The sequence below is a fragment of the Cydia fagiglandana genome, chromosome 12 (assembly GCF_963556715.1).
Source record: "Cydia fagiglandana chromosome 12, ilCydFagi1.1, whole genome shotgun sequence".
NCBI classification, from domain to species: domain Eukaryota; kingdom Metazoa; phylum Arthropoda; class Insecta; order Lepidoptera; family Tortricidae; genus Cydia; species Cydia fagiglandana.
Window position 1 is genome coordinate 1,872,590 of NC_085943.1, and position 15,792 is coordinate 1,888,381.

At 38.5% G+C, this 15,792-nt stretch overlaps 1 protein-coding gene and 1 non-coding gene across 2 annotated transcripts in view; one reads left to right on the top strand and one right to left on the bottom strand.

The window, feature by feature from the left end:
• LOC134669430 (AP-3 complex subunit beta-2) overlaps positions 1 to 14,079 on the bottom strand; it is a 54,916-nt gene extending 40,837 nt beyond the window's left edge. Inside the window, exons 1-9 of the mRNA XM_063527007.1 lie at positions 13,851 to 14,079; positions 13,004 to 13,111; positions 12,295 to 12,433; positions 11,039 to 11,199; positions 10,067 to 10,210; positions 9,613 to 9,718; positions 8,733 to 8,839; positions 5,755 to 5,846; positions 3,131 to 3,240 (exon numbers count right to left, since the gene is read on the bottom strand). Coding sequence (XP_063383077.1) covers positions 3,131 to 3,240; positions 5,755 to 5,846; positions 8,733 to 8,839; positions 9,613 to 9,718; positions 10,067 to 10,210; positions 11,039 to 11,199; positions 12,295 to 12,433; positions 13,004 to 13,111; positions 13,851 to 13,957 — 1,074 coding nt within the window. The 5' untranslated portion in view covers positions 13,958 to 14,079. The remainder of the gene's footprint in view (positions 1 to 3,130; positions 3,241 to 5,754; positions 5,847 to 8,732; positions 8,840 to 9,612; positions 9,719 to 10,066; positions 10,211 to 11,038; positions 11,200 to 12,294; positions 12,434 to 13,003; positions 13,112 to 13,850) is intronic.
• Positions 2,209 to 2,290, top strand: Trnas-uga (transfer RNA serine (anticodon UGA)). Its single transcript has one exon. It is a non-coding gene; the product is annotated as a tRNA-Ser (tRNA).
• Positions 14,080 to 15,792: the final 1,713 nt, after the last annotated feature.

Consider the following 15,792-nt stretch of genomic DNA (forward strand, 5'->3'; position numbering starts at 1 on the left):
TTTCAGATCTAACAAATTGCTACAGAATACAAAGGACAAAAAAAGAAGCGAGGAGGTAATGAAACAAGCAAAAATACAGATGATTCCTCGACGCAATTGGATGCTTCTTAAATTGTGTCCAGATTTTTTTGTCATAAAAGTTTTTATTTTTCACATATTACTCTCACAAGTTCCGTGACATTTCGACCTTGTAATTTTTTAAGTAAATGTTTTTGTTTATCTATGAGGATCTCACTAGAATAATATAATCAAGGTATGTTTATATTTGATGATTGAAATAGTAACGCAAAAAAAAAAAAATATTTGTGTTTATATTCCTGCCGAAGACTTTTATTTTTCCTTTTCCTTCTACACAAGTTTGGTCAAGTAATAAGAATTTAGGGCTCTCAATTTTATTTTGACTTCTACAACAGTAAAGCTACGAGGCCATGTTTGGTATCGTTTTCGTATAAATGCGCAGTACCAAATTTAGTTATGGTATCACATTGACACCATTCCAAAGTAAAAACATATAAACTTACTTTCTTTTAAACTCCTCTTCACGCTTAAACTGCTGAACAGTTTTAATTTAAATTTAGTACACATATATTTTGAGTCCCGAGACAGGACATAAAAAGTTATCTCAAAAATCATCCTTTAAAGGTGTGAAATGAGGTGTAGGGGGGAATTCAGAATTGACTTCTTGAAGTTAATACTGTTTAAGTATAGGTTTGAAGTCATGTTTTTTTTATCATTTTTAACTAAATTAAAGATGTAGACCATCCCAAATTTAATATAAATCGGTTCAGCGGTTATTGATTTCCCGTACAAATTTCCACGCCACTTTTCACACCTTCAAAAGGTTGCTTGGTTATAAGATCTATCCTATGTCCTGTTCCGGGACGCAAACTATTTCTATACCAAATTTCAACGAAATCGGTTCAGCGGTTAAGCGTCAAGAGGAGTTTAAAAAAAACCGGCCAAGTGCGAGTCGGACGAGCGTATTAAGGGTTCCGTACATTAAGTCCGACGCGCGCTTAACTGCACATTTCTAATAGGTTTTCCTGTCATCTATAGGTAAAGAACTATTTTGTGTATTCAGACGGACAGACATACAGACGCACGAGTGATCCTATAAGGATTCCGTTTTTTGCTTTTGAGGTACGGAACCCTAAAAAGATTTTTTTTAATTTTGTGGAATGGTGTCAATGTGATACCTTAAATGGATTCAGCAACCCAGATTTATACGAAAACGATACCATACACGGCCTAGCACCTTCACTGATGTAGATATATCAAGATAATATTGAGAGCCCTAAATAAACTTTCAAGAGCGGATATCTCAAAAACTATTCAACATATCGAAAAAATTGACTGAATAAACTTGTAACAAATTAAATTAACTTTCATTTTGTATAAGTGGCCATGTCGCTAAGATGCATAGTTTCCGAGATATAATCGAAAAACCGGAAAATGGGACCATCAAAGCCCCCTCTCTTCCCCCTGCTCAAGGGCTACGGCCGGGGACTTTTGATATGTTCACCTCCTAACTTGTCCAAACCAAGTTACAGAGTCAAAAATTGTGTTCCGAGCATTTCCCTCTACAACGTTTTGGAGCATTCGTTGGCTGACCTAAGTAGCTTATTGCATTTCTTTAAAAACTTTTCTGTAAAAGGTTGACGGGTGTTGGGTGTTTATATGGTTTTCATTTGCATCGCCCATGATGACTTACTAGAATTACTTACGAGCACACGAGACACTAATAGTAGTTTGACAAACCTTGGTTTTCAAGAGGTATTTTATATTGACATTTGCTGTCACAAATTTTCTGTCAGATTTAGTCGCAAACCGCACGCAAAGTGCACACAAATGTGTCGACACCTTGTTACGGAAAAGTGTACACACGGCGACGACACTTTGTTTCGAAACAATTCTAGACACATTGTGTGGACTCTGTTACGACACATCTGACATTTAGTTACCACTTTGATGATTCTGCGACTGGAATGGTTATATGGGTTGTTTTCACCACAATAAAGGTATTACGTAACAGTAACAAATAAAATCGTCAATTAAAACAATACATCGTAATTTTAAATGCCAATGAACAAATACTGTGCGATAATAAACCTTAACATACACACAATAAGAACTTTGAAATCACTTTTCCCTGTTAAATGATTTTATTTTGTCACGAAGAGGAATTAAAATTCGTCATATGTAGCAACAGCTGAGGTGTCCGAGTGGTTAAGGAGTTGGACTTGAAATCCAATGGGTTCTACCCGCGCAGGTTCGAATCCTGTCCTCAGCGACTTTTTTAGCAATAATTAAAAAGAAATTAATAGATACATTTTTTTATATCCAAACCGCCATTTTTAGTATAGTTCGTTTTTTTTAGAATTAGAAAGAACTTCGCAGATGTAAGCTTGTGGTTCAAAATCCGGCACTTTTAGCGGTAATAATTAGAGATGCACCGGATATCCGGTTACTATCCGGTATCCGGCCTATCCGGCCATTATTTTACTATCCGGCCGGATACCGGATAGTGCCCTACTATCCGGCCGGATACCGGATAGTAACATTGCTTGATTTCGGAGTAAACAAATTGGATTTAAGAAACAGACACGGTCATAATCGTATTTGTTTATTATTTTAAAACAATTTAATAATTCCATTGACTTGAACGCGCACTCATTTCGAACCTATAAATGAGTCCGCGCGAACGGCTCCCATACAACAAACGTGACTTTTTGCTGTTTTTTGCGTAATGGTATTGACATAAGGTACCTTTACCCGTGGAACGTCACACAATATCATACTAAAAATTATGACAGATACAGCTAAAATTATAACCCTTCAGGCCCACTTGCACCATTCCACTAACCCGGGGTTAACCGGTTAAACCTGGGGTTGCCATAGTTACCCATACAATTTGACACTAGGTTAACGGTTTAACCGCTTAACCCCGGGTTAGAGGGATGGTGCAGTCGCCATCAGGTATATCGGAGCGTCCAAGGTGTTCACAATATCTGAACACGCACTCTAACGCCTTGACAATAGAGGCGTGCTCAGATATTTGTGAGCACCTTGGCCGCTCCGATATATATGATGGTGACTGTGTAAGTGGGCGTCAGTAGTGATAAGCGCTCACCCGTTTGTTGACAGTGAGCGACGCTATGGAGTTGAGGACGACGCTCTGTACTTCGACGGGCGCGCGCAGGAGGCGTATCATCGCTTTCGCCACCGGTGCTAACTCTTGCGCTGCAATAAATAAATAAATAAAATAGCTAAAATCGTCGTTGCTCTTTCCAAAGCTGATATATTATGTGCGAGAAACAGTAGCATAGTGGAAACAGGAGGTGGCCATAGGAACTCTGGCATGAAACAACGCAACCTAATTGTGTTTGGGGTTTTTAGGATTGTCTCTTCTTCTCTTCTCTCGTGTCTCGATGAGTACCTATTATTAGTTACCTGTGGAAAGAAAATTACACTCGATAACAACTTATACCAATTTTTTTTTGCCAAAAACTTATTTACATTTTACATTCTCACAGTGTCAGCAGTAAGTAATAATAAAGTATTTGTAGTGTCCGACCGAAGGTTCGGTTTCGGTTTCGGTTTCGGCCAGTTTCGGCCAAAAAATCATGTTTCGGCTGTACCTATGCTAGCCTATCCTACAAAAAACGGCCGAACCTTTCGGCCGGGCCGAAACTAACGAAATGGTAGTTCGGAATAAGACCAAAAGTTGGGGAATAAGTAGGACAACAATATTAACACCTACATATTATACTGATTCATGTATAGGTACAGAAATTAATTGGTTTAGTATAAAACACAATTTCACTAATGAGGGCGCCACTGGATGGTCGACGCATCCTTAAGAGGCTGTCAATACCTACAACGCACACACTGATTGTTTCGGAGTGAATCAGTGGTTTTACCTCAATTTACTATTGGTTGGTGTTCCCCATGTCCTCTACTTCAGCTTAGCCTTTGGCCTCGCCGCGCCATGCTCGGCCTGCGGTCTCGGTTTTTAATACAATGGACATTGGTTGGAGTCTGTGCTCAACTACTTATCCTGAAGCCTGAAGCACGGCTTTGACTTCGCATGAAAGTTCGCCTCAATGGGGCACTTCGGACTTTTAGGCCCAGGTGAAGATTGGTACCCGGCCTTGCGATATTGTCAACAAAAAACTTCACGCTCGCGATTTTGGTTGACCCTGTATCTACATGTTAACTTGACTGGTGAATAAATAGAGTTAGACCAAGAAAATTCTGCAATGATTTTGATAGTATACGCAGTGCAACTAGTGCAAATGTTATTTATACATCATAATTTCATAGAAGTTTTGATGTTTAAAATAACACTTGCACTGTGTGTGTTATCAAAATCGTTGCAGAATTATCTTGGTCTAACTCTAGTAACTTTCTTAAAAAACTGCTTAAGTAACATCAATTTCAAGGATATTGGGTGTTGACAGCCCTATAATATGTGTATAAAAGGGGTTTTATGTCATTTTTTCAACGACTTTAACAAGTCTACAAAAGTTTCGGTTTCGGTTTCGGTTTCGGCCGAAACTAGAGCCAAAGCCGAACATTCGGTTTCGGTTTCGGTTTCGGCAAAAAAACATGTTTCGGTCGGACACTAAGTATTTGCCTGTATTTAAAATAAATTATTTCACACCGTGCATGAAATGAAGTACCAAATAATTATTTGAAAAACCGGGCAAGTGCGAGTCGGACTCGCGCACGAAGGGTTCCGTACCATAATGCAAAAAAGAAACAAAAAAAAAGCAAAAAAAAAAAACGGTCACCCATCCAAGTACTGACCACTCCCGACGTTGCTTAACTTTGGTAAAAAATCACGTTTGTTGTATGGGAGCCCCATTTAAATCTTTATTTTACTCTGTTTTTAGTATTTGTTGTTATAGCTGCAACAGAAATACATCATCTGTGAAAATTTCAACTGTCTAGCTATCACGGTTCGTGAGATACAGCCTGGTGACAGACGGACGGACGGACGGACAGCGAAGTCTTAGTAATAGGGTCCCGTTTTACCCTTTGGGTACGGAACCCTAAAAACGTAGATAGCTGTTATTTTTAAACACAATATCTATTTAATAAATCAGATAGAAATATAAAAAGTACATAGGTAATTTTTTATATTTCTCACATGACTTGACCGTGACGTCACTGTGTGATTTTTCAGTAAATTCCATATTAGCAAATCGTTTTGACAGTTCTAAAAAAGAAACTGATTTGACTAGTAGAATACTAGTGATGTACCGACTATTAATTTGGCCGACTAGCCGACTAATCGGCGCTCGGATGGCCGATTAGTCAGCCGACTAGTCGGCCAGATCATTAGTTTCGTATAAGTTCGGTTCAGATGCACTTAAATAAAATCGTTTTACCCCTATCGTCACGCTATTTATCTACCTAAAGGTAAAAAGAGGTGGTAAGTAAAACTAAAAAAAAAAAACCTAAGGCTATATTTCATACGACAACCAGACAATCGGACATAAGAAAGCGACCACACTACCAATAATTCGAACAAACGTTTTTGTAGGCACCTTAAATAGGAATTTGGGTAAAATAGGTGAAAAGCTTAGATAAATATTTGCTGTTTTTTTTTTTGCCCTGTTTATCTGTAACTTATAAAGTGCCGGCCATTTTTGCCGACTAGTCGCAGACTAATCGCCGACTACAAATGAGGCCGGATAGTCGGCTTTCCCGACTAGTCGGTACATCCCTAGGGAATACTCTATTGATTACCTGGCCCCGCGTGGTAGAACAGTTGAGCCACCGCCATAACGACGCCAGAGTTTCTGCTCTGCAGCAACGGCTTTGCGGCGCGCAGCAGTAACCTGTGTATCAAGCATTGAATTATTATTTATTTATTCCTTATTAGTGGAATAGGGCTCGCAGAACAATTTTTCATTTGTCGCGATTGAGCGGCTACTTCCAGCGGATCTCTGTTGTTTCCCAGAAAGGGTATTTGACTTTTTTTTTTAATAAATTATTTTTCACCACACCGGCTCGGAAAGGCTTACTTTGCTCTTCAAAAACTGATAGCAAAGTTGCATTTTATTCACATGTGAGGCAAAGTAATCCAATGCAAATTTTGAGTTGTTTTCTAATGTTTGCTGGTAGAATTGACTTTTAAATGATGATTTTGGATGAATATTTAATAACATTCATTTGGATTTCATTTGGTTTGATATTTTACATTTAATATTTGCTTCGGGTTGGTGTGGTGAAAAATTTTGTGTTTCACTCGGGGGCAAATTTAGTTTAACCCTCGTGCTTTGAAACCCTCGCAACGCTCAAGATTCCATTTTTCGAACCACTCGCTACGCTCGTGGTTCAATTTTGGAATCTTTCGCTTGCTCGGGTATCAATATTAGCACGAGCGGTTAAACAACAACTTTGCCCCCTTGTAAAACAAATAACTATTACACCATGCGTGAAATAAAGCACCAGAAGATTAATCGAGAAACGTAGACAGCAGTTATTTTTAGACGTACACGGAGTAGGTAATTTGATCGTGGTTCTAGTGTTTCATACAAATTCCATAGCAGCAGAATCGTTTTGACAGTTCGAAAAAAGAAACTGATTTGACTAGTCATATTAAATTGTCTTTCACCTGTTAGTATCTGATCCTTTCGCATTTTCTCAAAGGTTAGCTGGAAGAGATCCCTTTTAGGGATAAGTTCGCCTTTGTACATAACATTTTTATTTTTGTTTTGTTTTTGTCCATTTTATGTAAACCTGTTTATGTGCAATAAAGTGACATACATACATACATACATACATACTAGTCAAATACCCTATACACCCGCTAATTTTTTTATTTAATCGTATGGCAAACATATTTTAAAAATAAAAACAAATACAATCAGATGTCTACACTAAGACCAATCAGACATAGGGTTTCTGCTCGAGAATTCTCGAGGCGAGAAATCTCGAGAAATTTGCCCTAAGTCGAGACGGGAAAAAAACACTCAATGCCTCGAGAACTCGAGAAATAAATCTCTTGTGATAAGTAAAAAGAAAACACGCGTATAAAACGTGATATGTCTAAAGTGTTATTCTTTAGGTAGTGAAATAAATGATAAAAAAATTTTTTTTTACATTTTCAGGTACATAAAACATTTATTTAACCAACCAAATAAAAAAATAACTACTACTTATGAAAGCAAAATACTTAATGTAAACTATCGTATATGATTTGTAATTGTTACATAATTTATTTGCGGTGATTTAATTTTCAAGTGTTTTTCGATAGAAAGACTCGTCTAAATCGCTTATCTTCTTTCTAATGCTAAAAACGAATTATAGGGCCATGTAATAACAAATATAATAAATTACTATTGATAAATCAAATCATCCCGATATATTCCTATTAGCAAAATATCACAATTTTAGCAGCTTCATTGTTACGTTGACTATTTCGTAGTAAAATGTCTGTAAGTTTGTCACATCTAGTTAAATTTATTGACTTGAATATTCCTGCCTAATAAAATACCATAGGTATTGTGGTTTGATTTCATTTTGTTAAATACCTAAATAAATACATTATACCATATCACATCGCCGGCGCGCATGCCTGCACCTATAGTTTTTTTTGTTGTTGAATTTTTGATTATTAAGTACAATTTATGGTAACTAAAAATTTACCCTATGTTTGATTATTGACCTCACCTACGATTCCTATGAGTCTGATTTGTAATAAAGCAAATAAATGAAAATAACATGGTGTTTTTTGAAACATTCAAAATTTCTCGAGATACTCGAGAAATCTTGGTCGAGAATTCCCGTGCCTCGAGAAATTAAAAAGGTCGAGAAACCAGAAATCCTAATCAGACACTTTATGGCTTCGTCGCTCAGGGTGATTATTCATAAACGTTTACTAGAGTCTGGCTACTGAAATTTTACCTAAATAATTGGCGGGAAATTCAAAAAATCTTGGGCTGGTCACACTTTGCTTAGTAGGAATTATAGTTTTGATACTAGATAATATTTTTGGTATTCTGTGCACAAGTAAGGTACCTATGGAAATAAGCTAAATAAAAGTTTACGTGCACTCAAAGTCAGCTTACATAATTTCTACCACTATTGAAAGTACAGTCAACAACATACACATATGTTTACGTTCCAATATTTAGATTTTATAGATATTTTTCAGAACTTTTAGTTTATCCGTTTTTTTATACACTTGTCCTATTTATGAGATTCAGGCATCAATAAATTCACGTACTTAATCAAAGTAATAGGCAAATGTTAGAACTAGTACTTAAAGTATCAAAATATTTATAGAGCACCAACCTCCTAATTTGTTTACATTTGGTTAGGAGTTGTAAACATTGCAGTTTTTCGTTATACAACGCTACACGTCGACTTCGCACATTGTCGTAATTATTTACGAGCTTAAATAATAGTTTGCGAACATCACTCAGTATAGAAATTATTAATATTATTTACAATAAACCCTTTATAAACCGCAAACAATTTGAATGAATGACATAAATTGACAACTCACTTTTAGCTTTTTTTTAAATCATAGACAATTGGTGATACAACAACGAAATATCTGTCAACAATTTTTGGCTAGCCAGACTCTAAAGTTGACAAGCCGATAATAATCCTTTGTTCCTTTCCATCATACGAATACGTCGGAAAGGGACAAACGATTATTATCGGCTTGTCAACTTTAGTAGACGTTTATGAATAAGGGGGTAACATTATGTTACCTGTGGTCGGGGTCTAAGGGCGCGGCCCGCTGCGGTCGTTTCTTGGGCACTCCATCGGTTTCACTGTCTGACTCGTAGAATGGCTCATCGCTGTCCGTCGAGTATTGCTAAAATAAATAGTTTTGATTAATAATAATTTTGGAACACATTTTACTACTTTGAGGCCGATAGTGATTACGCAATGTTTAAAGGAGATCATCCATTTTTGGCCCACTTAGTACTTTCGCGTATAAAGTTCATACTTTCCCTTCTTCCTCGCGTTATCCCGGCATTTTGCCACGGCTCACATAGGAGCCTGGGGTCCGCTTGACAACTAATCCCATGATTTGACGTAGGCACTAGTTTTTACGAAAGCGACTGCCATCTGACCTTCCAACCCAGAGGGGAAACTAGGCCTTATTGGGATTAGTCCGGTTTCCTCACGATGTTTTCCTTCACCGAAAAGCGACTAGTAAATATCAAATGATATTTCGTACATAAGTTCCGAAAAACTCATTGGTACGAGCCGGGGTTTGAACCCGCGACCTCCGGATTGCAAGTCGCACGCTCTTACCGCTAGGCCACCAGCGCGTTTTTTTTTTTTTTTTTTATACAGTTCATACTATTCGATAAATTATAATTATATACGCATTTTATTACCAAACATTTTATTATTATTTTCCGTAATTCAATATATTTCATTGAATTCGTAAGGAGGGTATATAGGTTAAGATATATTTTCGTAAATAATATACAGGAACAAAAGTGTTACCGTCATGTTCCGAAAGATCTCAAGTTCGAGACTTGCCTAAAGCGGTGTTTTATTTTCATTTTCATTAATATAAGAAATTATCAGAATAATTCAACATACAAACTCACATAATATTATATGTAGGATTACCTCATCGTTGGGGTCCGGGAAGAAAGTCTTCGCGTACACCGTCAGGACGTTGAGCAAGGTCAGCTGACCCCACTCGTCCACATCCGCTAGCAGGGAACAGATTTTTCTAAAAAAAAAAAACAATAATTTAATAAAATATTGGGCCCCTAATGATTCTCCGACAAATTCTTAGCAGATGATCGATTATGAACTCTATTTACAAGGCTTTAAAGTTCACTTACCTATAACTATGGTGTATCAAGCTCATCCGTTCGGGACAAACTTCTGTGAACGCCATAGCTGCCGAACAGACTACTAGAGACGCCTTGTCCGATAGCAACTTGTCTATTATGGATTCTATTTTCAAGGCATTAAAGCACAGTTTTAATTGTATATGAGGCTCATTCGCTCCTGAGTCAGTAACGGCCGTCAGTCTATTATAAACTCTATTTACTAGGCAATAAAGTTCGCTTACCTATAACTACGGTGTATGAGACTCATCCGTTCGGGACAGACTTCTGTGAACGCCATAGCTGCCGAACCAACCACTAGAGGAGCCTTATCCGATAGCAACTTATCTATTATGGACACTAGCTCTTCTTTCTGCTCGGGGTCTAGGCTGTAAATAAAGGAAAATGTGAGTGTAACTAAATATTATTTGGCCAAAACTCCTAAAGGTCGCTAGACGTTCAGTCGGAACGCTCACTACAAAAAAAAATCATAATATTATTTTATGTGTGATGATGATGATGATCCTGTTATCCCTCATTAGGGATATAGGGCTCTCAGATGGGATTTCCATTTATCGCGGTCCAGCGCGGCCTCCAGCTCAGCCCAGCCGAGGCCATCTGGTGCCGCCTCTATTACAAGCTTTTATTTAGTTTCACCTGACCGTTGTCTGTCTGTAATCAAATCTTGCATGTTGAATTTGATCCACTTCCCGGTTTCCGATTGAGCTGAATTTTTGCATGCATGTATAAATCGGATGACAATGCAATATTATGGTACCATCGAGCTGATCTGATGATGGAGACAGGCGGTGGCCATAGGAACTCTGATGTAACAACGCAACCTAATTGTGTTAGGGGTTTTTAGAATTGTCTCGATGAGTATTAGTTGTCTGTCGTAAGAAAAGTACAGTCAGCGATAAAAGCTTGTACCGAAAATGAAATTTTTGCCAACACCTTATTCCACTGTGCACCTCCAGGTGGTACGTGGGCGACCTTACCCTTTTTTTCCGGGACGTTTCCAGGTCAGCCCTTGCTTGGATAGGTGGTTGTTTGGCCTTCGTAAAACGTGTCCTATCCGACGCCATTTCCGCTGAAGTATCTCCTTAGCTAAAGGGTTTTTTTACTCACTTATTTTATGTGATCAAAAGTCAGTAAGTCAACTGTGGTTGATGCAACTGGCTCTAAGGTCTACCCGCTGCCCTCGGGTCAAATATTACCTGTATAGTTTAGGTATGGCGTGCGCAGCGGTCTTCCTCACGTAGGGACTCATGTCGGAGGCGGAGTCTCGGATGGCCAGCATGACTATCGGCACTATCATGGGCACGCGGATGGAGGACAGGACCCGTAGGGCCCCGGCGCGGATCAGCTGGTTTGGGTCCTAAAATGAGAAGCAGTATTGAAATAAATGAAAGATTTTTTGGCAATAATAATATTTTTGTTACAAGGTTTTATTCGGCAGCTGTATTTTTTGGAAAATAATTATGCACTACATCTGTACTTCATTGAATCAAACTGATACTGATTTGTTTTTATCACATTTTGTTACTATTTTGTTTTGCAGTTTTTTCATATTCAAATCAACATGGCATGGCATGTTACAAACCTTTAAATACATTTTTTTCCTCCCAGCCTAATTATTCAAAAATATTAACCTAGGCTAACCTAGAAACGAACTAAGCAGCTAACCTGCATTCTCTTGAGCAAATCACAAATATTTTAAAGACACTTTTTTGAGAGATGCTTAAAAATATTAATTTATTATGTTAGGCCTCTGGCCACCTTTTTTTTTTGGAGGAAAATCCGTTATGGATACCTCCGCACCGCAGGGACAGCGCGGAGGTTATGTCGGACTTTCACAGACTAAAAACCTCCCAGTTGTCCTCCTCGGCGCATTTCGGCTCTGGGATCTCCAATGAACGCACCAGTGCCGTCCTAGCGCTATGCCCCTTTGTGGGCCCCCTCTTTTTTCAGTCGCAGTCCCTAGCTGCGACCGTCTCCGACCCCGAGAACCCCTTTTAGTCGCCTTTTACGACAGGCCGGGGATACCGTAGCCGTATTTTTACGCTCGGGCTACAGGACGCAGGCCTCTGGCCACCTAGAGGGTAATAAAAGGACATACCTTGAGAGCCCGTTGGAAGGTGCTGATGGATAGCAGCGCCAGATCCTGCTACTCCTCAGCATACCGGACCAGGTACACATACACCAGCTTCTTCACTTCTATATTCTTGGAGACCACGTTCTTCACCACTGCTGGGAAGGTGATATATCTGGCCAGCTAGAGGGTAAGATGACATACCTTGAGGGCCCGCTGGAAGGTGCTGATGGATAGCAGTGCCAGATCCTGCTGCTCCTCAGCATACCGGACCAGGTACACATACACTAGTTTCTTCACTTCTATATTCTTGGAGACCACATTCTTCACCACTGCTGGGAAGGTGATATATCTGGCCGGCTAGAGGGTAAGATGATATACCTTGAGGGCCCGTTGGAAGGTGCTGATGGATAGCAGCGCCAGATCCTGCTGCTCCTCAGCATACCGGACCAGGTACACATACACCAGCTTCTTCACTTCTATATTCTTGGAGACCACATTCTTCACCACTGCTGGGAAGCTACAAGAAGAAAAAGCATAGTATCAACATAGAACATAATACAAAATGGTGCCATATTTTCGGGCGATGGTGCCATACCTTTGGCCTATTCACATGTAGATGGTGACACTTTGATATTTAACAAATTTAATACATATCGGTGAAAGAATAAAGATCAAAGTGAAATGGCATTCTAAACGTTTTAATGATCTGTCGAAAGATGGCAGTAAATTTACTGTGACTAGAAAATTTAATATGACAAAAACTCTCTATTCTCTTTGCTAAGAGTATCTTTATCAAATAAACTTTAGATATCTTTAAATTTTACGAGTATATGAGAGACATGAGTACGATGGGCAGTTAGGCAGAGTCTAACTAAACTATTTTCGCTCAGTAATCCAAAAAGAATCTTGGCCTCCGAAATGATGCGGATCTGCCGTCACTGTCTTCCCAGCGATACCTGGGCCTACCCACCGGACAGCCACGAGTTGGTTGTCTCAAGAATGGTCTCTCGACAGCCCGAACCTGAGAAGTCTATGGCCTTTCGTTTCGCCAATGAGTGGGTAGAACCTAGTTTTTAATTTTACTTACAGGTCTGAAGCATCCCTGCCTTTAGCAATCAATCCAATGATCCTCTTCATCGCTTCCAGCTTTAAGGAATCCTTGGAGCCATCAAGCATCATTTTAAGATCTTCATTCCTGAAAAATACACTCTAAATTTTATAGTATATTCATAATTTTGTTGTTAGTTTTACTTATATTTAATTACACAAACGGGTCTACCGTGATATAATTTCATTGTTTTTACCTTTAATTCCGACGTTTCAGCTGAGTTGCACCAGCTGTGGTCACGGAAACAATGAAATTATATCGCGTTAGACCCGTTTGTGTAATTAAATATGTGTACAAAACGCGAGAGTTTAAAGTGTTAGTTTTACTTATGTCTGGACTTGGAACACTTGATAAAATTATTTTTCTTAATGTGCACTGGTTTTACTGTAAAACCTGCTGAAGAGGAAAGGAATTATAAAAGTTAGTAGCGGAAAACAAACCCACACACATTTTTTTTAAAGCTCCTAACTCTTTTTTTAAATTAAAAATTAGGCAATAAAGAAAGCTGAAGATAAGGTCTCCAACAAGCCATTACTTTTAGTCCTTTTAGGGATTTAAGAGGACAATCTGGCCCTTGAAAAGTAAGTAGGAGACCTGAAGGGCTCGCCGTGGCCCTCTAGTCAAAATGTTAGGAGATCCTTACAATATAACAGTGAATTTTTAAATGCCTACTTTCAAAGGGAAGATATTGAAATATTCCACAATTTTATTATTTAGTCCACAAAAGTAATGTTGAAACGACTGTTTAACTACAGAAGAATATTCTGTAATTCATGGAATGCATTGCTACATCATCTTGTTAAAGAAATGTAAAAATTTCACTTACTTTTTGTAATCCGCTTGGAAGAACGCCCCAGACGCCGGATCCGTAGCAGGATACTCCACTTCGCCTTGGACCACTTTGTCATTATTATAAGACAAATTACTCGTCATTTTGGACTAAATAACTTTCTAGACACTCGGAATCAAATATAATTAACACAAACAAAATATGAGAGACGGCACTCTCTTTTCGATGTTTGACGTTTGAAGTTGATGCTACAATTTACACTAAATAGCAGTCGGTGTTTTGCTGCTTTTATGCCGACTTAAGCCTTAATTGCTTATAGAAAAGGTTTATTTTAGCGTCCAAATTTTGTTCATATATCATAAAAACCGAAGGATTTATCACCAACCTATTTATGTCATTGTGACGTTGGACATGAAATGTCAAAATTGCGTTTAGCCTTTGCTTGGTTATACTTGTGTTTTATTTAAATCATTCCCTTAAAAAGATTTTTTTGGCTTTAAATCCTACTTATTCGATTTTAAACTGTAACCTATAACAGATTATAAAATTAAAACGTAGGTACTCCCCGGAAATCGTATTTGACCTGTATTTTAGTTTTTGGACATGAATCTAGGATATACCTGGATCTGGCATGAGGGGGTGACTGACAGAACGAGATTGTCTTATGTATCTTTCAGTAGGAGTAGCAGAGAAAGCGGTATTATTGCTTGTCCTTGTCATAGTCTCACTTTTTGTTTGTTCCCCACCTTTTTATTAGTATAGAGAATGGTGGGCAACAAATGAATTCGACCAATCACAGTGTCGCATTTGCGTATGTTTTGTCCCTCACGGAGGCACGCGTATACCACTTCTATGCGATCCTACCTTCTATGTTTTTGGATAAAGGCTTAGTTAGTTTCATATTCTCCTACTCTACACTAGATGTCGCTGGTAAGCCAGCGCAGTAAAAAAAGGCGGCTGATAAATTTAATCGCGAAGGATCGATGTTTCGTGGTCTATACCGTACATCGTGGTATACTCGTACATTGAGCCCCCATTCGCACGACAGCTTTTTTAACGCGCGTTAAAAAAGCGTTCGAATGGCACAAATGGATACATGTGTATTTATTCACACGATGGCGGTGGCGCTTTTTATTAAGCGTTGTTGGATTTTCGACTTTAAGCCTTGGTTGTTAAATCGAATTTAGAGTGCGGACAGATTCAAGCGCTTTTTTAACGCGCGTTGAAAAAGCTGTCGTGCGAATGGGGTCTAAATTGTGTACAAAAAATATATTGTATAATGTCAAAACCTAAGGAGGAAAATGACTACCTTTGTATTTATAAAGAAGTGGTCGTCAACTATCGTCTTGTAATGCTTGTTACCAATACCAGTGGCCTTACCCTATGTGAGAACGAGACTTCCGCTTGTAAATTGTAACTTGTAGCTTTATAATAATAGGCCACAGATACTTATTTTATGGCCTTTCTAGTTTTGATAAAATTCATCTTTGCTTCAGTAACACGGATCTAAGTAAGTTGTATATTATTAGTTACTATACGAGTAAACTATGAAAATATAAATTTTGCGCTTCGCGAATTTTCCAATAAGTGGAGTATTGAAAAGAATTCCACGTGTAAAGCGAACGAAAACTATTTTATTAAGAGTTCGGGTACCTAAGTATAATTGAAAAGGTTAGCTACGTACTAATATAAATATATGTATATAACAATAGTAAGTAGGTATACAGGGTAGCCGAATACACTTTAGTTTAATGTCATTTTATTCTATGAAATATAAAAATTATTAAAAGCCAACAGGAGTGGTCATTTGTCCATACAAACGTACTCGATTGTGTTCTTCCCCGTGGTTTTTGAACCTAGGGCTCTCCAAACCCCGGCCCGCGGGCCAGAACCGGCCCGCGAAGCGTTCCAATCCGGCCCGCCGACAGTGGTCCAATCCGGCCCGCGGGTGCCAGGCTCCAGGTGTCTGTTCAGCCCT